Below are 23,004 nucleotides of genomic sequence, written 5' to 3'. Positions count from 1 at the left end.
CACACAAAAAGAATTGTGCCCTTGTCCATTGAAGAAGTATCTTTACATAGCCTTTCACTTACATCACATTGAGCCATCTGAGGTAGAATATCTATTAAGTGAATATTGGGAAACCTCCCTTGTGGTGCAATTCAACCAAAGAGTAGGAGGATTGCTGAGGTGATAATGGTAATCCACCTAATTATTGCAACAAGGTATGGGTTTTTCCTTGCAAGGCATCTCATAAGGCATGTTATATTTTGAGGCAATAGTAACCATTTGTGACTTTTGGACATGGGGTGAGGATATCCTAAGAATCCTAAGTTAAGAGGAGACATGGTGTAATTTATCCAAGGTTTCACTTTCACCTCCATGTTTAACTTATCTAGGACAAGAATTCGAAGGGAACTACTTGTCCTTTGATATGTGAGGATTACTCTAGGGTCTTCGTCCTTCATGACATTGGAGTTGCCATATGAGAATTTATGTTGTCATTCTATAAGGTATTCTCGCCAAAATTTAATGAAGCTTTATACTTTGGATTTCAAAGAGGTTGACTCAACTCCTCCCCGACAACGACGCCAAAAATGTTGCCTCAAAATCTAGCAGGTCTTGTGAGAGGCCTCACAAGGCAAAGGCCAAACTTTGTTGCAACGATGAGGGAGATTGCCACTATCACCTCAACAATCTTCCTCCTGCTCTTTGGTGAAATTGCACCATAAAGGAGACTTCCTATTGATCACCTAAAAGTTATTCTAGATTATAGGCCAAGGTGATGAAAATATAGGCTAGGTGAAGACACTCTTCAATGGAAAAAGGCACAATTTTTCTTATAGAGTAGTGTATAATACACCAAGCCTAGAGAGGGCACATATAGCCTCGAGTTTCTAGATGTGTAACAATGATGAGGTTCCTAGGCATACATGAAACATAGAAGAGTTCACTAAAGTTATGATCAACAAAGGTATAAAATAAAACCCTCAGATTAAGCCTTAAGTTGAAGCCCTGGCTAGGGTAAGTTTAACCATGTAAAAGGATAGATTTTGAGTTAAAAGGATCACCAACAGTAAAATCAAGTTTATTTACCTCCAACGTCCATCCACAAGAGCCCTAATTGAATTTCACCCTACCTAGATGCCCTAGCAGCTTGCCTTTAAAGGCTTGGAAAATAAAGGAAAGGAAGATTATTAAAGTTCTCTAAGTTTTTGATCAACACCAAGGTTTCTAGTGCCTAATCCTACTTGGGTGATGGAGTCTTTTGGGCTAATTCAAGAGATAATAGACAAATTCTTAGAGTAAGGGGGAAAGCCTCTTGCTTTCACTTATATAAACCCTAACTATCTTTCTTGTGAGAGGAGAAATTAAATAGGGGAATCTCACTAGGAGGTCTCCTATGGATTTCAAGGAAGAGATATTTAACATTCAACAATCAACCAAAGTTTTCTATAAATAATTTGCATTTAGACATGGAACAAAGAAAAAACATAGCAATAGTTAATTACATGTAAAACAATGAAAAATATGCAATGAACTTACATTTATTCCATGAAAAAATCTTCTTTCAATCCCAAAAAGACAACTCCAAGGCATAAGTCAATCTCCAATAGAAAAAGCACCATAAAAATTACATCTCCCCAAGAAACAAGTTCAACAAAGGCTACAACTGGTCGAGTCCGCATTGTTAAGTACCTCGCCGATCGGGAGGTCATAGGGTCAATTCTCCTCGACGCCCTTGGGGTTAGGCCTTGCTAGTCTGGCCGACGGGCTTTAAAAGATTCCCTTCGGGGTTGATTTGCCCAGATTTTTCCAAGGGAAAAAAAGTCCAACAAGGGCTAAGTCGAGCTCTCAAGAAGAGGTCGAATTCCAAGTGTGATGACTAGAAATGATGAATGAGTGATTCTCAATATATATGAAGTCTATCACTCACAATTATTAGTCTAAAATCCTTGTGGCAAGCTTAATTTTGAGTATACATGAATAAAATGGGTTAAGCCAACCCAATAGCTCAACATAAAAAAATATGCCACAAAATCCCACACGTGTGGATCAAAACTCTCCTCTAGCATGATGTCATGCCCCTTTTAGACCTGCAATACCCTCACAATGGATGACAACCAACCCTTCTGTAATGTGGCCTAGATCCATATCACTACGGCCTTGCCACAGTCACAAAAGAACCCAAAATGATAGCCCTTTCTCCTTCGTGAGGTCTCCTTCTGACCTGTGGTTGCCTCAGAGGTCTATCACATATGAGAGATCCACATTTGGATGAGGAAATAATACTCAGATTACCTTATATTTAAACCAATTACAAGGGCTACTCGAATAAGTGAAGGGTCATGTCTATTGGACGAATTCTCCTCAAGCCTAAATGACTTGACTATCCAAAAATTAATTGACAATTTCAAAAATTCATATCTCAAGTTCTAGAGCTCTGATTTGAGTGATCTTTGAAGCACTGGATTCGCCACACCATCCTCTATCACATCAAATTTTCTCATGCTCAAATTCTTCATGGTTTTGGCTGAAATCACGATGGGTGAAAAACCCCAACCTTGGGTTCCAAGCCTATAAGTGACTCTTGTGGTGCTTTGCCCTCCAAACCCCGAACCCTAGGGCTTGGAGTACCTCCCAAGCTACTCAAAAATCAACACTCCCTCTTAGCGAGGGAGGTACTTCCAAGACTAGGAAGTAACTCATCATCATCATCACTACTTGCAACATTCGCCCAACTCTTGGCGCTCACCACTGCAACAATCCCTGAAGCATGAACTACGCCTCTCTCGGAAGTGTTTCTATCACTGGAAGCATCATGATTCTTCTTCTTCTCTTGTATCACTTTCTAATCCCTCTATGATTCCTTTTTGGCAGATGTGTAAGCACGCTTACTTCCCACTGACCACGCACTCTTCTTGGGATGCAAAGTCTCCCTCTGAATCTGCAAGCTCCTGTTAGAACTCGACTCCCTCTGAGCCTTTGGAACTTGGACCTTCTTCTCGTGAACCTGTACCTGCTCCTCTGAAGCCTGCACCTGCAATTGCTTCTTTGGAACCTGCACTTGCTCCTTCTTCTTCCCATGATCCACAGGCTTGCCCGTTAGCCTGTATAGACTGTGCACTCTAGCTCCAAGCACAATCGCATTGGAGCTAGATACTCTATGTCTGAGTCTTGCCTTCCCATCCATGAACAAGACCTCAAACCCCTTCTTCTTGATCATCGAGATAGAAATCACGCTATATTTGAGTCCTGGTACAAAGTTCAAACAATACATCCTGGACCTGCATCACTTGTCTTGTCACCATCCTGAATGGCACAACTTCCGATCCTCAGATCTCCTTCTGGCTATTGTCGCCCAACACCATGTGCAACTTTGAGTTCCATTCAGCTAGAGTCTCGAAAACCTCCTGCGACCCTCTCATGTGTTTCGTCGCATCACTGTCCATGTACCATCCATCGTCATCGATAGTACCCTGCGAGAAATGAGAGATCATAGCAAAGTCCTCCTCCTCCAATCTCCCTGTGAGAGCATCTATCTCAGCATAAGTGGCAACACCGACGATCTGCTTTCGTTTCTTCTTCTCATCATCTCCCTTATTTTTCATCGGACATCTCTACGAAAAATGACCCATCTCGCCACAGTTGAAACACTTGACTTTACTCAAGTCCTTCTTTTGCTTACCCTTCATTGCGCTGCAAGTGCCATGTCATCCTCTGTAGCCCTCTTCTTTGGATGAAGATCCTTGTATCACAACCCTTCCTGAATGAAGTCGTCCCACAACCTATTCCAGTCTGGAAATTTCTCTCTGGCAACGATCCCTTTGATGAAGGGCTTCCATTCCTCGGTGAACCCTTTCAAGGCAATCCTCACCATATCAAAATTTGAAATAATCATACCAACGACAACAAGCTCATCTTTTGACCTGAGACAATCTCGTTAGATACACTCCTTCACCCCGTATAATCTTGGTGGACTTCAACTTATCCTCCAATACCAATACCCACTTCTATTTCTTATTCTATTTCTTATTCTGGAACAAATTCTGAAGAGCCATCCGCATCTCATGTGCAATGTTCTTCCTAGACAAATGAGGTATTAGGGAATCCTTCAGACCATCAAGGATGATCATTCTTGCTCTCGTATCCAAATCCTTGTACATTTCCAGCGCCTTTGGGTCAGTTGGCTTCTTTATGGCTTTCTCAGTGAACTCGCAGATCTTGTTGACCTGCAAGACCAACTTGATCCTTTCCTTCCATGGACTATAGTTGAACAACCCCTCCAACCTGTCCTCATACTGGATACCAACCTGAAACTTCGACATTGTCAACTACAATGTGACCAACTCCGTCTTAAGATGTACTTTGCTGTGCACAACTTTGATTCACTGACTTCCAAAGTAGCTCAGACACGCTCTGATACCATGTTAAATCTCCACGATCTTGGGTCTAGGATAGAATCTTAGAATCTCTGACGCTACCAAACCAAGAATATCAACAAGAACTACTTTGCACAATGGAAAATATAAAGCAGTAAATCATATATGCACAAGTATACACAATTTTTAACAAAATATTGTACAATAATGTACAACCCAATCTTCGTTATATTAAATGAATCTGAATAATACAACAATCTATGGTATACAAGATACAATGACAATCACAGTGCACAGACTCTATGTCATATCTTGTCCTATCGGTCCTTTGCTTTCATACTGCTCTTCAGCTGCCCCTTAGTCCTTCAAAGGACAACACATAGAGACTCCAGGAGGGCTGCCACCTATCACTGCTGCAAGTCGCTTTGCTACAATGAACATGGGCTCTTCCAATCTACTCTTCTAGGCTGGCCAATACCTGAGCTATCCAATTGCCAATCTAGTAGCTTCTTTCGTCCATCAAAGAACTACACATTCAGCTCAATCCTTCACCCAACGCACAACTGTCAATGTCCTTCTTGTCACACTGATCTAGGGCTACTTTGGTCACTTTCTTGTTGCCCTCCACCAACCACTAAGTGCCCAATACCTCACTGTAGAATCTGCTCCTTAAGAAAGGCTTCTAACTCTCCAGGTCAGCCTTTCCAATTGGCTTCTATAGGCTGCAACAAACTACCACCCAACTAGCATCTGCTCAACACAGATATACCATTCGACACATACCTATTGCTCCTTTTCTGGACTGCTGTCGCTGCTTCCTGGTTAGGGCAATTGTTAGTCCTCTCAAACTATCCAAACAACCTCCTTTTAGCTGCGACTTCCTTCCACATAAGGTTTGTCCCTATATGCTGAAGTTTGGGCTATTTTCCAGCCCATAAACTAGCCCTTGATACCTTATCTTCCTGAGTTTAGGGACTCGGCTCTCCTTCAGACTCCTGAACAGCTCTGTGGCCCTTACTTTAGTGGTATGTCCACACCCAAAAGACTTATAATCAAGCCCAGAATTACGTGAAACAATGCAGCTGCCCTTTTAGACCTACAATACCCTCACAATGGACGTCAACCAACCCTTCTATAATGCGGCCTAGCTCCAAATCACTATGGCCTCCTCACAGTCACAAAAGAACCCAAAATAATAGCCCTTTCTCCTTCATGAGGTCTCCCTCTGACCTGCGGCTGCCTCAGAGGTATATTACACATGAGAGATGCACATTTGTATGAGGAAATAATACTCACATCACATTATATTTATACCAAATACAAGGGCTACTCGAATTAGTGAAGAGTCATGTCTATTGGACAAATTCTCCTCAAGCCTACATGACTTGATTGTCCAAAAATTAATTGACAAATTCAAAAATTCATATCTCAAGTTCTAGAGCTCCAATTTGAGTGATCTTCGAAGAGTTGGATTTTCCACCGCATCCTCTATCACCTCAAATTTTCTCATGCTCAAATTCTTCATGATTTTGGCTGAAATCACGATGGGTGCAAAACCCCAACCTTGGGTTCCAAGCCCACAAGTGACTCTTGTGGTGCTTTTCCCTCCAAACCCTGAACCCTAGGGCTTGGAGTACCTCCCAAGCTACTCAAAAATCAACACTCCCTCTTAGCGAGGTAGGCACTTCCAAGACTAGGAAGTAACTCATCATCATCATCACTACTCGCAACACTAGCCCCCAACCCTTGGCGCTCATCACTGTAGCAATCCTTGAAGCATGAACTACGCCTCTCTCAGAAGTGTCGCTATCACTGGAAGCATCCTGCTTCTTCTTTTTCTCCTATATCACTTTCCAGTGCCTCCATGATTCCTTCTTGCTAGATGTGGCAGCACCCTTGCTTCCCACTGACCACGCGCTCTTCTTGGGTTGCAAAGTCTCCCTTTGAATCTGCAAGTTCTCGTTAGAACTCGACTCCCTCTCAGTCTCTGGAACCTGGACCTTCTTCTCGGGAACCTGTACCTGCTCCTTTGAAGCCTGCACCTGCAACTGCTTCTATGGAACCTGCACTTGTTCTTTCTTCTTCTTCCCATGATCCACAAGCTTTCCTGTCAGCATGTATAGACCATGCACTCTAACTCCAAGCACAATCCCATTGGAGCTAGAGCCTCTAGGTCTGAGTCTTGCCTTCCCATCCTGGAACAAGACCTCAAACCCCTTCTTCTCGATCATTGAGACAGAAATCATGCTATATTTGAGTCCTGGTACAAACAATAGATCCCAGACTTGCATCACTCGTCTTGTCTCCATCCCAATCCTCGCATCTACAACTGACTATTGTCACCCAACACCATGTGCAACTTTGAGTCCCATTCAACTAGAGTTTCAAAAACCTCCTGTGACCTTGTCATATGTTTCGTTGCACCATTGTCCATGTACCTTGCATCCTCATTGATTGTACCCTGTGAGAAATGAAAGATCATAGCAAAGTCCTCCTCCTCCAATCTCTTGGTGAGAGCATCTATCTCAGCAAAAGTGGCAACACCGACGACTTGATTTCCTTTCTTCTTCTCGTCATCTCCCTTCTTCTTCATCGGACATCTTGACGAAAAATGACCCATCTCGCCACAGTTGAAACACATGACTTTACTCAAGTCCTTCTTTTGCTTACCCTTCATTTGCGCTACAAATGCCATGTCATCCTTTGAAGCCCTCTTCTTCCGATGAAGATTCTCGTCTCGCAACTCTTCCTGAATGAAGTCATCCCACAACCTATTCCAGTCTGGCAATTTCTCTTTGGCAACGATCCCTTTGATGAGGGGCTTCCATTCCTCGGTGAACCCTTTCCAAGCAATCCTCACCATATCAGAATCTGAAATAGTCACACCAACGGCAACAAGCTCATCTTTGACCTTAGACAATCTCATCAGATACAAAGTCACTCCTTCACCCTGTATCATCTTGGTGGACTTCAACTTATCCTCCAATACCAATACCCGGTTCTCGTTCTTATTCGAGAACAAATTCTGAAGAGCTAGCCACATCTCATGTGCAATGTTCTTCCCGGACAAATGAGGTATTAGGGAATCCTTCACACCATCAAGGATGATCAATCTCGCCCTCGTATCCAAATCCTCGTACACTTCCAGCTCCTTTGGGCTAGTTGGCTTCTTTATGGCTTTCTCGACGAACTTGCAGATCCTGTTGACTTACAAGACCAATTTGATCCTTTCCTTCCATGGACTATAGTTGGACAACCCCTCCAACCTATCCTCATACCGGATACCAGCCTACAACTTCGACATTGTCACCTACAATGTGACCAACTCCCTCTTAAGTTGTACTTCACTGTGCACAACTCTGATTCACTGACTTCCAAAGTAGCTCAGACACGCTTTGATACCATGTTAAATTTCCACGATTTTGGGCCTAGGATAGAATCTTAGAATCTCTGATGCTACCAAACCAAGAATCTCAACAAGAGCTACTTTGCACAACGGAAAATATAAAGCAGTAAATCATATATGCACAAGTATACACAATTTTTAACAAAATATTGTACAATAATGTACAACCCAATCTTCGTTATATTAAACCAATCTGAATAATACAACAATCTATGGTATACAAGATATAATGACAATCACACTGCGCAGACTCTATGTCATATCTTGTCCTGCTGGTCCTTCGCTTCCGTACTCCTCTCTAGCTGCCCCTTAGTCCTTCAAAGGACAATGCATAGAGACTCCAGGAGGGCTTCCACCTATCACTGCTGCAGGTCGTTTCTGCTACAATGAACATGGGCTCATCCAATCTTCTCTTCTAGGCTGGCCTATATCTGAGCTATCCAACTGCCAATCTAGTAGCTTGTTTCGTCCATCAAAGAGATACACATTCGGCTCAATCCTTCACCCAACGCACAACTATCAATGTCCTTCTTGTCACGCTGATCTAGGGCTACTTTGGTCACTTTCTTGTTGCCCTCCACCAACCACTAAGTGCCTAATACCTCACTGTAGAATCTGCTCCTTAAGAAAGGCTTCTAACTCTCCAAGTCAGCCTTTCCAATTGGCTTCTACAAACTGCAACAAACTACCACCCAACTAGCATCTGCTCAACACAAATATACCATCCAACACATACTTGCTGCTCCTTTTCTGGACTGCTGTTGCTGCTTCCTGGTTAGGGAAATTGTTAGCCCTCTCAAACTATCCAAACAACCTCCTTTTAGCTGTGGCTTGCTTCCACATAAGGTCTGTTGCTATACGCTGAAGTCTGGGCTATTTTTTAGCCCATAAACTGGCCCTTGATCCCTTCTCTTCTTGAGTTTATGGACTCGACCCTCCTTCAGACTCCTGAGCAACTTTGTGGCCCTTCCTTTAGTGGTCTGTCTGTTGAAGGAAGAATAACTAGGTTCGGTCTTCATAAATGTACTTTTGATATTTGTATTTATTGAAGAAAAGAAATATTATTTTTATAATATATATCAATGAGTTTCTTGCTCATTGAAATAGGTCTAGCACATGTTAAAGTGCTATAGGTGAGTCAAATAGCCAAAAGAAAATGTTGAAGACCTTAAGGGCATGTTACACCATGTATGTTTATGTATTAGAGTCAAGAGAATACCTCCAAGCAAAGTCAACAAGTCTCCTCCATGCAACGACACCTACAAAAGAAGCAATCCGAATTATAAATGTCAAGTCGGCCTGCAGTCTTCTAGTCGGCCTAAAAGGAGGGACAATCCTCTATATATAGAGGCTGTCCACTCCATTATAACGTCAAGAATCCATCTCTGAAATCAGCGAAGAAAAGGTGCGAGTAAAGGGTGATCAAGTGACAAGAAAGGGAGCCTCTAGTGCAACGTACAAGGTGAAGTCTAGGCCGAAGTTAAGATGACTGTTTTCTAGGGTAGAAAACAGTCACACGTGCGAGAAACAGAGCCTCTTCCTGTGGTCATTACAACACTATCATCACAGTCACATAACTTCGTTGGTTGGGCAATCTAAGTAGGCCTATAAGGCCCCTCACTCAAGCGTAGAAGGAGCTCTCTCAAGTGAAGAAGGAAGAGGTCAACATCACAAGGAAAACAGTCACATGTGCGAAGGTAAAGAGGCTGTCTCTGCTGTCATAACAGCCCTCCCATTACAGTCATACAAGTTCATTGATTGGTGAAAAGAAGAAAGGAATCATCATGAGAAAAGGGTCTCATCAAAGGTATCTCTTCTAGAGCAAGTGCAACAAGGTTTACCAACAAGTTGAAAGAAGAACGAAGTGCCGGAAGGAGGAGGATGAAGTGCCAGGGAACGAAGTGTCGAAAGAAGGAAGTGCCGGGGAACAAAGTGCAGAAAGGAGAAAGGACTTGACTTGTGCTTGGAGGATATTCTTGTCAGGGGTCCAGGGTTTGGCATTGATCAAGAAAGAAGCTTCAATAAGAGAAAACTTACCGAAGGGTTTTCCTCTCAAGAGAAGAGAGGTTTTGGCCCTAGCAGAGAGCCAGCATCTTGTGTTCTTGTTCTTATGTTTTGGTAGCAGTTTGATGAAGTACACACACATGCATTAATAATAAGAAGAAGAAGATTAAGCTAACAATAAAAAGTAAAAAGACTCCACAAATTGTTATCAAAGATAACGAAGAATCCTACTATACGTTATGGCCCTAGATTCTTCAACATTGTCCACACCCAAAACACTTATAGTCAAGCCCATAATTATGTCAAGCACTGCGGCTGCCCTTTTAGACCCGCAATACTCTCACAATGGACGTCAACCAGCCCTTCTGTAATGCGGCCTAGCTCTAGATCACTATGACCTCCTCACAGTCACAAAAGCACAAAATAATAGCCCTTTCTCCTTCGTGAGGTCTCCTTCTGACCTGCGGCTGCCTCAGAGGTATATTACACATGAGAGATGCACATTTGGATGAGGAAATCATACTCACATCTCCTTATATTTATACCAAATACAAGGGCTACTCGAATTAGTGAAGAGTCATGTGTATTGGACGAATTCTCCTCAAGCCTACATGACTTGATTGTCCAAAAATTAATTGACAACTTCAAAAATTCACATCTCAAGTTCTAAAGCTCTGATTTGAGTGATCTTTGAAGCGTTGGATTCGCCACGCCATCCTCTATCACCTCAAATTTTCTCATGCTCAAATCTTCATGGTTTTGGCCCAATTCACGATGGGTGCAAAACCCCAACCTTGGGTTCCAAGCCCACAAGTGACTCTTGTGGCGCTTTGTCCTCCGAACCCCAAACCCTAAGGCTTGGAGTACCTCCCAAGCTACTTAAAAATCAACAGTTTGCAGTATTAAGAATTATCTCCATGGTCTTAAGCACGTTCGTTGAGCTTGGTATGCTAAAATGGATAGTTTTCTTCTTGACACTGGCTTTTGTAGATGTCATTCTAGCCCAGATGTCTACACCAAGAAAGTAGGAAACCATTTGATAATCCTTATTCTTTGTGTTGATGATCTTATCCTCAGTGGTAGTGACCATAAACTTTTAACCTATGTGAAATGCAGGCTTAGGAGGAAATTTGAAATGACATACTTAAGCTATTTGCATTATTTCCTTGGCCTCCAAGTATTGCAAACCAAGGAATTTTTCTTTCCCAATCTAAGTATGCATGTGATCTTCTTGGCCGCTTTCACATGGAAGATTGTAAACCGGTCCTTGCTCTCTTCCAATATGGAGTCAAACTTGCCACTACCTGCACTATACTTGAAGTTGATGCCATTTTGTACCATTAGTTAGTTGGTAGCCTCTTATATTTGACTTATATGCATCTTGATACCTTTTTTTTGCCACTCTTATTGCTTAGTATATTCAAATGCCCCATAAAAGGTCATTGGAAAGCAACAGAAAGGACAATTCAATATATTTGGGGTATGGTTCACCTTCAGATACATTATAGTTTAGGGGGGACTCCTTTGTTGGTTAGTTTCATTGATTCAAATTGGGTTGATGACCTTGGTGATCAAAAGTCTACTATAAGTGATGTTTCAGTCTTGGTTTAGGACTTGTCAGTTGGGCTTGTAAGAAGAAACAAGGTATTGCTCTTTCTTCAACAAGAGTAGAGTTGTGAGAAACAATTAATGCAAGTCAAGAAGCCTTGCGGCTTTGATGTATTTTTTTAGAGTTTCGATTTAGACAAACTCATCTGACCACCCTTTAGTGCGACAATTAGAGTGCCATTGAACTCGCCAAAGATCTAGTTCAACATCAGCTCAACAAACACAATGAGATACAAATGTACTTCACTAGAAAGCTTATCATGATCATGTTCTTGAAGTGCTCTTTTGCCCAACAGATGATCAAGTTGTATACATTTCCACAAAGTCTCTTACAAAAGTGAAGTTTTATAAACGTTGATCTATGTTAGGAGTTCAAGAAGATCTCATTAAGGGGTGATAAGCTCTAAAGTCTCCTTCTTATTCCTATTGTGTCACCTTTGTAAATTCTTCAATTTTATCCTAAGTTGTTCTTAAAGGGGGATGTTAGGATATTTAGACACTTACGAGTTAATTCAGAATCAAGATCAACTTGGTCTATTGTGTCTTTAGGCAAAAATGAGTTTCCTAGTGTGCTTCTTTTATATGCATTAGTAGTTATGTAATCTGATGGTCAAGATAATTTCTAGACATAGAATGATCCAATGACTCATATTCTCCTTCATACTAACGGCTATTGATTTGTGGCTTAGCACCCAATTGGTCCATGATCTCTCTTTAAATAGCATGGAAGGTCATTTGTTGATGATTGATTGTGAGAAAGTCTCTTACGTACAATTTTTTTTTGCAATAAATAAATTGCCTCAAGTGGCCACATTGGCTAGGGCTGTGGACTTTTTCCCTCTTAGAGGGTTTTAACCACAAAAACACTAGTGTTATGATCTATGATTTGGTTGTGTGAGTGACAACTTAAGGTTTTCATCTTATGTGGAATACCCTGTTCTCTCAAACAGAATCATAGTCGGTTGTAGTGCAAGACTGCAAGTGCTTAGACATATGTATTTATCTACGACAGCCTTCATTTGCTTACAAAGCAGTTGAAGAAAGAGCAATTCAATCCCATTTGCCTCAGTGCTATCAATTCAAAGTCAAAGTGGCTTATAGGGAGTGAAATTTCTGGACTAGATCAAGTTGGTTAGGGATAGGTATTCATGCATTGGGTGGAAGTGTAGCAGAAGAGAAAGTAGGATGACATTACATTTCTCCCAATGGAATTAGCAGTAGAATGGCTAGCACTAGTTCTAGAATGCCTGCCCAACAATATGTTAGTGTGTGAAGCAGAGGATTGTAAGTACTAGTATTGTTACTTTTCAATACATGTGTGAGTCCATAAGAGATAATTTTTATTGGAACTCGTATTTTGATTGCTATATTTTTGAATTTTGGATTTTCCATATATGATTGATGATATATGGTTTTATAATTTATATGTATCATGTATGAGATGTTCAAAATAAATTCATGTTTTTTTTATACTATTTAGTACGAGTATTTGACACTAAATAAGTGTTTTATATTTTCTTATGGAATACAAAGGTCTCTATTTAAGTTTTTTTGGCCAAAAATTCATGTATACTAAATTTTATGTTTTTTATGAGAAATATTTTTATATTCCATTTGAGGAATATAATGTTAAGGACTACTCAAACGACAAGGTTCAAAGCCATTAAAAGAAATACTCATTATGAGCTCAACATGTCACATACAGGAATTGAACCTGGGTGGGAAGGATAACAACGTTTCTCCCAACCACCCGGGCTAAACCCAATTGACTACTAAATTTTATGTATTTTATAGTGTTGCAAATATATCTGATTTCTCTTGGAAATTTCCAAGTTTTTCATATTGCTATCTTTCTGGCTTTACAGGTCCATGTTTTCAGACATTTTCCTTTCCAGACCATCAGCGATAATATTCCCAAAATGATATTTACAAAATTGGTATTTTTCTATTGACTGAGTGTTTCCTGAGTCTTGGTGCTAATCGTTATGAGATTCCAAGTCACTCCTGAATCACTATATTACTGAGCCATTCCTGAGTACAAGTCTGACTACCTTGGTATGAACCATTTATTGCATGAAAACCTGTGGATTTCACTTTTGCAACTTTGTCGACTGACCACTGCACTTTCTTTTAAGGTTGAGATCCAAATTTCTTCATCTATTTGTATTTTGGTCTATATCTCAGACCATTTGTAAGCACTATTATTTATTTTAACTCTAGCTGTTCTATGTTTTGGGTTGGGTTTCATTCTTCTCATGGTACCATGTTCAGAGTTTAACTTTTTAACTTTTTACTGATCCCCAATCAAAGGTCATTATTACAGTGGATTTTTTCTATGAGAAACTCCAGTTTTTGGAAAGCATTCAAAAGCTCTTGCTTTTGTGTTTGATTAATTATTGAAAGAGGGGATCAGGTTAAGTAGAGACTGATTTTTACAAGTATATACAATAACTCCAGGATGCCCTATGATGAATGGCTATGCATTTATACACCAAAGTTTCCAAACTTCTTGGATGAAGATTGTCATGTAACATTTGGTTAAAACTTAAGCCAACCCGGTACAAGTTTCAAATAACAGATTTGATATTAACTATTTTACCAATTAACCAATTACATGACAAGTTACATAATTAGTTCCATAGTTCTGAATTGAATAGGGAAACATTTGAAGTAAAGTAAAACTGATTTCATACTTCTGAGAAAAATGAACAAATTCCTGAAGAATATTAATTGAACTTGGAACAAGTTGATCTATGAAAATGATTGAATTGTGCAAACGTAAAAAATCTATAAAGGTAAATTACAAGGAATACCGTGGAATATTTTTCTTACAATAATACATATAACTTATACTGGAGATTAAAGCAAACAATTTATCATCTTGAGGAAACTGTATAATTTATCGAATTATTAGAACTAGTGTTGAAAGACAATGTACAATGCTTTGATGTGTTGGAGGACAATGTAACATGCTTTAATTTGATATTTTGAGATGCTCATGTCCTAGGAATAATTTTTAGATTGCTTTGTCATATCTTCATTACATACCTTGAACTGGCAGGAATCCTGCAATCTTGAACATGACATCAGTAACATTCATCATTGGAACAAGGGTTACCATGACTTGTACAAGGAGCTTGACTTTCTGGGCAAGCTGCGAACAATTTTCCTAGCTGGTCGTTTATTTTGGTTATCAATTCCATTCTGGAAAGAGAATGACAAAAGTCTGCAAAAAACTAGGAATGATATAGGTGGTTCATTACAGTCATCTGGTGAACATCGTTCAAGTGGAAGAGCTTGTACGAACATCCTTCTTGGTTTAATTATCCTGTAAGTTTCCTAGCATCCATGCCAGCAACATAGGAATTGAATGGGATGATTGTATAACTTTTTGTTTGAGAGTTTTATTACATTTTTGTCTTTATTAAGACAGTTACGACTTACTGCACACTATATTGCAAGAAATGAAGTTCAGCAGGTAAGCCATACATGGCAGTTAATTGACCTTGATTTGACAAATGAATCACCAATGACAATATAAGATGAAATATGCCACATTATTTCTGCATAAGTGCTAGTTGTCATCGACTGGATATTCTTGGAATTATTAAGGACAAACATAAGAGAGACCCCAGTATGCCATTGGTAGATATATTGTCAACAGAACATGCACTTATGATCCCCTAGCAATTTTTTCGATGAAATAAACAGAACATGCACTTATGATCCCCTATTATTTTTTTGATGCAATACAGATCACGAGGAAACCTGCTGAACACTTCCCCTCTTTTCGAGAACAGTACCTAGGGACGGGTAAACCAGATTCCATAGAAGCTCGAGGCTTTGTAAACACAAGACTCAAGGTCATTACAACAACATTCTCATTAACAGCTTGTTACCAATTTGTGCACGGCTTTGCTAGGGTCCTGACAACCCACTGGATGGGTACACACAGGTCAGGGACCCACTGTCACCTTGGCCCAATTCCTTGCTCTCTAGACCTAACTACCTCCTAAAAGGAGATCGGAGGATTCCCAATAGTAACCCCAACTAACTCCAATTAAGACTAGTGCCTTAAATGGGGTCGAGAAGGAGTGGAGTTAATGTATGGGGCTGTCTCGCTGTTTCTGTGTTATGATTTAGCAGCAAAAAACTAAACAACAAATAAAATGACACCAAATTATAGAAAATGTTGATGTTATTAGCTCGGACAGGTGCTTTTGCATAGACTTAGTGTCTAGCATGTAGAAGAAGTTAGATTTCCTCTTTAGGTGTTTGCTTGAGAGGAGTAAGTGATTATTATGATTTATTTCCTAAGTTTAACTTAGGAAAAATACATTAATTATTTAAATAATTAATGTTGACTATTGAGCAGTGTTCCACGGGGACTCGCCCCCCCCCCTAGGGGTCTAGTGTCCTCGCTCCCCCGCGCTCCGGGGACTTGGGGACGAGTAGGGGACGTTTCCCCACGCTCCCAAAATGGAGGAAACTCGGGGGGACGTGCCAGGGAAACGTTTCCCTTCCTTGAGGGGACGTTTCCCCACGCTCCCAAAAAAATGGCCTTGCTTATAGTGTATGATTTAATAGACCTAAAGTGGTACAAAGCTACTCATGTTCTGTATGGGGATAACGTCTTGTGCTGTCTTTTAGTTTCAACAAGCGTTATTTTAGAGGGTCAGTATCATGGAAATTTGCTGGACCATATAGCACGTACATGAATTTTCCCTTTTAAAACTTCTTTTTTTCTCAAGTGATGGCTGGATTATAGTGGGGAGATAACTGGAGTGACAGGCAAAGAATATGAGACATTCAGTTTGTGTTTTTAATTTGCATGACATTTGACATACAAACTATGGAAGCAACACCTATTTCATGTGGGAAATAATTGGGTGGACTATAGACTAACATGCGTTTACTGCAAGCATGACAAAATACTATGGGCACCAAGAAATCTCAGGAACTGTCGTTATATATGAATTTATACAGTTACAAAATTTACACAGAGCACAGTGGCTCAGCTTGAATTCTCAGGTCTGAAAATTATTTTCACCCCTGAAATACACTGCTAGTTTGAAGTTTGAACTGCATGGCATTGCTCTAATAAGGTAGACAAATTATCCATGCCATCGTTGGTCACCCAAGTTGGTTCGCAGATGGTCATCCTGTAGTCAATGTCATTTGATAGTAAACTGTCAGAAACTCTTTCATGTGATCTTCTCATCTCTCCTGGAACTAAAACTCTTCTTTCAGCATATGGTGTACTGTCTATATTATATATAATATAACAAAATTTCTAGCTGTTGGATCCAATACAGCTGGACAACCCATTGTAGTTGCCCCTTCTACTGCCAATGCAGTGTTCCTGATCTGTTCATTTACCTTTTCACAGAATTCAGTGGCTACCTTATCACGCTGAAGCTCTCCCTTTGTCTAGCCAAAATCTAAATTAGAATTTGACCAAGCTGAATTAGAATTTTAAATTTATTATTTTATATGATATTATAAATTTGGATAATGTCAAATGATATTCATATCAATGATCATGCTTTGCAGCTTTTCAATTCAAACCAAATTGTCATAGTGGACTCAATTAATAAATTATATTTTATATTTATAAATTTTTAAGACCCCGACGCTCCCCCACGTTTCCTAAAAAATGGTAGGGAGCTTTTGCATAGGCCGCTCCCGCGCCCCCTCGCTCCCTCGCCCCCTCGTCCCGGAACCTTGGTGGAACATTGCTATTGAGCCAATTTTATAAGGATAAATAATTTAATTATTTATGTCACTTAGATTTTATCTCCATTGTTGATCAAGTGAGACTTAGGATCTAATCCTAACCATTGATCACTTAGGAGATTAGGGTTAGGGATTTGGTTTAATGAAATTATAGAATAAACCTAAGGTAGAGGTGAAAGACAAATTCTCTTCTCTTCTTATAGATTCTTCAAATGACGAATTCTAAGACCTCTAGACCAAGACCAATACCCTTCAAGACCAATTCCAACCTTCTTGATGATCTGCTTCCTTTGTCCAAGTCAACCTCAGTCAAATCTCTTCCAACTGCACAACTTTGACCCCCACTATAGAATTTCGGCCTCTATTGCAGTTCTGAAATTTTCGGTCCCTGCAACAGCTGCTGCTTCCACACGTGTGAGCAAATATAGGGCTCTGAAGGCTTCCTTTGACCTTTGCTTGAATTTCTCCTTCTTCTAGGGCTTGTAGGTGATCTAATACACCTTCCTTCGACCTTCTTTCTACAATTTCCTCAACTTCGACCTTGTAGTAGCGAAACCTTAGCCTTCCTCCTTTGCACGTGTGAGAGAGGGAGGGAGAAATGACCCAAACACTTGTCCTTCATACTTCTTCCTTCTTCTACTCTTCCTTCGCTTGATTGATGAGAAGATGAGTGAGTGTCCATAGGAGGTCGAGTTCCCTCCTATATATAGGCTTCCAAGGAGGATGACATGCCCTAATTGAGGCCGACTTCTTAGCTGCCAGACCAGTGTTGAAAATATCAGTATTGGCAAAATATCGGCAAGGGTCCAGAAAACATCTTATCGGCAATATTGGCGAAAATATCGGCAAATATCGACAAGCATAAAAAATGCATAATATATTCATTTTTTTTTTAGATTTTTAAACATATAAAGAAATAACAACATGAACTAAACACATTGGCACATAAATATGAAGAAAGCACTGATATATATGATGTCAAATAGAAATGATACATCAAACTTCAAAGGCGATACCAAATCCTGCTGATCCCTGATAATTGTCCAATCAAGGACTCAAACAAAATAACATCACATATCCTGTTGATCCTTGATAATTGTCCAATCAAGGACTCAAACAAAATAACATCACATATATAAAACTTTAAAAGTATTTCATCATCATGAGTTATAAACTTATATGTAGCAAAAGTTGCAAAACAAATAAAACTAGTAGCTATCTATCTGAGACAATTGGCCTCTCCCTAGCAGCGTTCTTTTTGTCTTGTTCAACAATTGCTTCAAGAGCTTTTTGTATAACCTCCGCACTAGAAACCATACAAGGCATTACATCTGCATCATGTGCAGGGAGTCTAGCCAGATGGTATTTCAATCGTGTAACCCCTCCTGACATCTTGGTCCCACACAATTTGCATGATATATATGCCCGATTTTCCTCACCAACAGCCTCCTCATATTCCCAAAATGGGTCCAAGGCTTTTGGCATATTTGACATTGTAGTGAACTAATTCAAACCTAGGGCACAAAAAAAGCAAACAATTGGCATTAAACCCCCCAACACAAAAAATAATAAGTAATAACCACCTCATTTAAAAAAAATTACTACATTATTTGCATTTTGCAATGTGAATGAAAAATGGCAATAAGAGGGTGCATAAGAAAGTTGAAAAAAAAATGAAGCTTGCTGTCCAAATATGGAGAAAACCCTTGCATTGGTTCATGGGCATGAAAATCATAGCAAATGGAAAAAAAACAAAGAAACAAAATGTTGGTAGGCAAAGAGGCAAGCAAGCATAACCCTAAATCTATGAAAAAATCATTAACATAGGGGTTTTTAAGAACATACCTATTAATGGAAGAAATGAAGTTTGTCTCATTGTTCTTCAATCTTTGATCCACAAAAAAATCTTAGTTGGTGGTGATAATCGTTGTTTGATCCTCAAACCCTCCTTGACAACCACCACAAAACTCTTCCCCTTCCTTCTCCAACACTCAGAAACAGAAATGAAGAAAAAAAAACGATTTTCCCTTTTCTAGCCGCGGCATAACACGCCCGGCGATATTTTCTGTCGTCTCGTGATATTTTGCCGAGATATCAGCGATATCTCGGAAATATCGCGATATTTTTGGGAGCCAAAATATTGCGATATTTTCTCGGCGATATTTCGGCTCGCCGAAAATATCGCGATATTTCCGATATTCGACGATATATCGCCAATATTATCATCATTGCTTTTGACTTCTTGACCCGAGGATAAACCCTAGAAGCACTCTGTCCTTCATTCAAGATAGACAAAACCTGAAATCAATAATTGTGATCGATGGCAGGGTAAAACTGTGCTTGCAGCCCTTCATAAAAAAGAAAACACTATTGACCATATTTTGAAACGGGGGAGCGGCCGGGGTGCTTGACCTCTAAATAAAATGACCTTGAGCTTGAGACCCATGCTACAAAAATAATAAGAATATTTTTTCTTTTATTTTACAATATACAAAAGTACATTTCATATTTATGAAGATCGAACGTAGTTACACATTTCAACACTCCCTCTTAACCAATGAAGCACGACCCGCATAAAAGCTGCGGATACCCGCGGGTAAGGACGGGCCCTATGCTGGTCCAGGTCACCCGCATAAAACCCGCGGTCTAGACTCGGACCCGGCGGGTTTTCATAAGACCCGACTACCCGTATCAAACCCGCGGGTAGCCTATTAAACCCTTATCGGACCCGTATAGGACCCGTCGGGCATGAAAAGGCACAAACAGTCCAGAATTTTGATTTTTTTTTTAATTTTATTTTTTTCTTTTTTGGAAATGAGGTGGAGGGAAAGGGAAATTGGAGGGAAAAAATGCTTTATAAGCACCTCTCTCCCTTCCATTTCTCATTCACTTGTCATTTGAGTGTTTGGCTAATTTGTGTGAGTGTTGAGAGTGAAGCTAAAGGAGGTTGAAGGAGCTGTTGGAGGAGGCTAAAGGATGTTGAAGGAGTTGTTGGAGGAGGCTAAAGGAGGTTTCATCAGATCAGACTCAGCTTCGGGTAGGCTTCATGAACCTAGATAGAATGTTTTCCATGTATTAATTTTTGTTTTGTTTGTTTGTTTGTTTGTTTTTTTTTATGTTTACAATTTTTTTTTTTATTTTATTTTTTTTATGTTTGGGGCTGCCTGTGGCTGAGTTTCTTAGCCGACCAAAAAAATTTGCAAATAAAAAAAATTTTCAAAACCAATTTTTTTTTTTAAATTTATTTATTTTTCTTCCAGATTTTGTTACCATGCCACCAAAGGGTTTCAGACAGTCTTGTGATCCGGCATGGGCACATGGTCAACGAATCATTGCCGATAATGACCACAATATCAAGTGCAATTATTGCAATGCCACAATGCATGCAGGCATAAACAGGCTGAAATACCACCTAGCCAGAATTCCTGGGAATGGTGTGGGATGTTGTCAAAGTTTCCCTGATGAAGTCACTACTGAAATGGTAGCTGCTTTGGAATCCATTAAAGAAGCAAGTTCTAAGAGGGCAAGAAGGAAGGATGAGATTGTTGGGATAGGTAGATCTTCATCTCAGAGTGAAACACAGTTTCAAAGTCCAGGTATTGGTAACTCCTCTTCAAGTGTTGTGGCAAACAGGAGTATAACCTCTTCTTTCTTCAGTCCTCGTACAACTCCAGGATCTCAACCAACCTTGGACAGTTTCAATGAAAAGAAGAGGAAGGAGGCAGATATGGCAGTGAGGAGGTTTTGGTACCATAACAGTCTTTCATTCAACTATGCAAAGTCTTATTTTTATCAGCCCATGGTGGATGCCATTGCAAGCACTGGCCCTGGATACAAAGCCCCATCTTATAATGCACTTTGGGGGAAAGAACTAGATGAGGAGCTTGAGTGTGTCAAGGAACAATTGGAGAGCATTAAAAGCTCATGGAAATTTACAAGTTGTAAAAATATGTTTGATGGGTGGACAAATAAGAGGGGTAGAACAATAATAATTTTTTTTGTAGCTTGCCCTAAAGGAACCATGTTCCTAAAATCCATTGACGCATTTGCAAATGTAAAAGATGCACATTTTTTTTTTTTCATTGTTCGCTGATGTGGTGGAAGAAGTTGGGGTTGCAAATGTTGTCCAAGTAATCACGGACAATGCAGCAAATTATGTGGCAGCTGGAAAGTTGCTTTGTGCCAAATATCTCACCATTTTTTGGACTCCATGCGATGCCCATTGCATAGACTTGATGCTAGAAGACATTGGGAAGTTGGAGTGGGTGTAAGATGTTGTGCAAGAATGCAAGAAAATTACCAAGTATATTTATAATCATGCTTGGGTGTTGAACCTTATGAGGGAATTCACACAGGGTGAGCTTAGTCGCCCAACTATCACACGGTTTGCTACAAACTTTCTTTCCCTCCAAAGCCTTTTGTATGAGTACCAAGCTTTGAGAAGAATGTTTTGTAGCCAACAATGGGTATTTCGGAAATATAGCACAAAACCAGAAGCAATGTCTATGAAAACATCTGCTTTTGTTGATAGTTTGTGGGACAAAGTCACTGAGATTGTCAGCTTCATTGAGCCCCTTGTGAAAGTCTTGAGATTGGTGGATGGAGAGAAACCTGCAATGGGATATATTTATGAGGGCATGGACAGGACCAAAGAGGCCATCAAGACTTTCTATAAGGGAAATGAATCTAAATATCTCCCTATATGGAAAATTATTGATTCCAGGTGGGACAAGCAACTACATTCACCATTGCATGCAGCAGGGCATATCTCAATCCGAGCTTATTCTATAATGAGGGGTATAACATTCAAAGAGATCCCAAGGTGATGAGAGGTGTCATGATATGCATTGAGAATATGTTCCTGGATCAAGATATTCAGGACAAAATCAACATACAACGAGATATGTACAAGGAAGCATTTGGCATGTTTGGATTCAGCTCAAGCCAACGTCTCAAGGACAATAAAATGCCTTGTAAGTGCAAATTGTTAGAACTTAGCTTGTAATTTTGCTAGTTCTCTTTTATATGTTTTGCATTGCAAACTGATAATCTTTGTTGTTATTTTTTACAGCTCGTTGGTGAATAGATTGTGTCACTGAGGCACCACAATTACAAGAATTCACCATCGAAGTTCTGAGTCAACACTGCAGTGCTTCTTCTTGTGAGCGCAATTGGTCAGTGTTTGAGCACATCCACAACAAAAAGAGAAACAGGTTGGAGCATGAGAGGTTGGAGAAGTTGGTTTTCATCTACTACAACCTTCGAATGCTCACAAAACAAGTGTAACCAAAGGATACAGATCCAGTTTTATTGGATACTATTGATTTAGAGTCTGATTGGGTTGTGGAGGAGGAGGCCCCTGATTTGAGTTGGCTTGATGAAGAGACTAAGGATCTCTCTAGTTTTCCATCTCAAATGGAGACTCTAAATACACCTTCCTCACAGTTGCTTTAACCTTCCGATGTTACCACTAGCTCCACGAGGGCTTATTGTAGGCGTTGTCGTCCATGAGTGATGAGACTCAAGATTGTTATGAGACAATCATTTATCATTTATGATATATGTATTTGAATTTTGAACTTGCTGACATTTTTGATTTTAATTATGGAATCATGAGTCCTTTTCTTATTCAGTATCTAAATGTTTTGCTTACAAAAATCGAATATGTTATGTTGTACTTTTATAGATATGAGATGATGTTATGAATTATTGCATATATTGTGGTTTTTATAGCTTATAAGGATTGGAATTGTCATTAGTTTTTTTTTTTGTGATTAAAATTTACCATATTTGAAGTTCTTTTTTGTATTTTGACGAGTCTTATATGAGTTTTATAAGGGTCGTTCCCGAGTCTTATACGAGTCGACGAGTCAATGCCGTGATGAGTCTTATACGAGC

General features: G+C 39.8%; 1 protein-coding gene across 1 annotated transcript in view; it reads left to right on the top strand.

Moving 5' to 3' along the window:
• RBL10 (RHOMBOID-like protein 10) overlaps positions 1-23,004 on the top strand; it is a 234,964-nt gene that overhangs the window by 53,975 nt on the left and 157,985 nt on the right. Inside the window, exons 2-3 of the mRNA XM_089385787.1 lie at positions 13,236-13,307; positions 14,432-14,700. Coding sequence (XP_089241913.1) covers positions 13,236-13,307; positions 14,432-14,700 — 341 coding nt within the window. The remainder of the gene's footprint in view (positions 1-13,235; positions 13,308-14,431; positions 14,701-23,004) is intronic.

The sequence above is a fragment of the Pinus tabuliformis genome, chromosome Q, assembly GCF_031772625.1.
Source record: "Pinus tabuliformis cultivar Carrire ecotype Pingquan chromosome Q, CPIR1, whole genome shotgun sequence".
Lineage (NCBI taxonomy): Eukaryota > Viridiplantae > Streptophyta > Pinopsida > Pinales > Pinaceae > Pinus > Pinus tabuliformis.
This window is presented reverse-complemented; position numbering and strand designations above follow the sequence as displayed.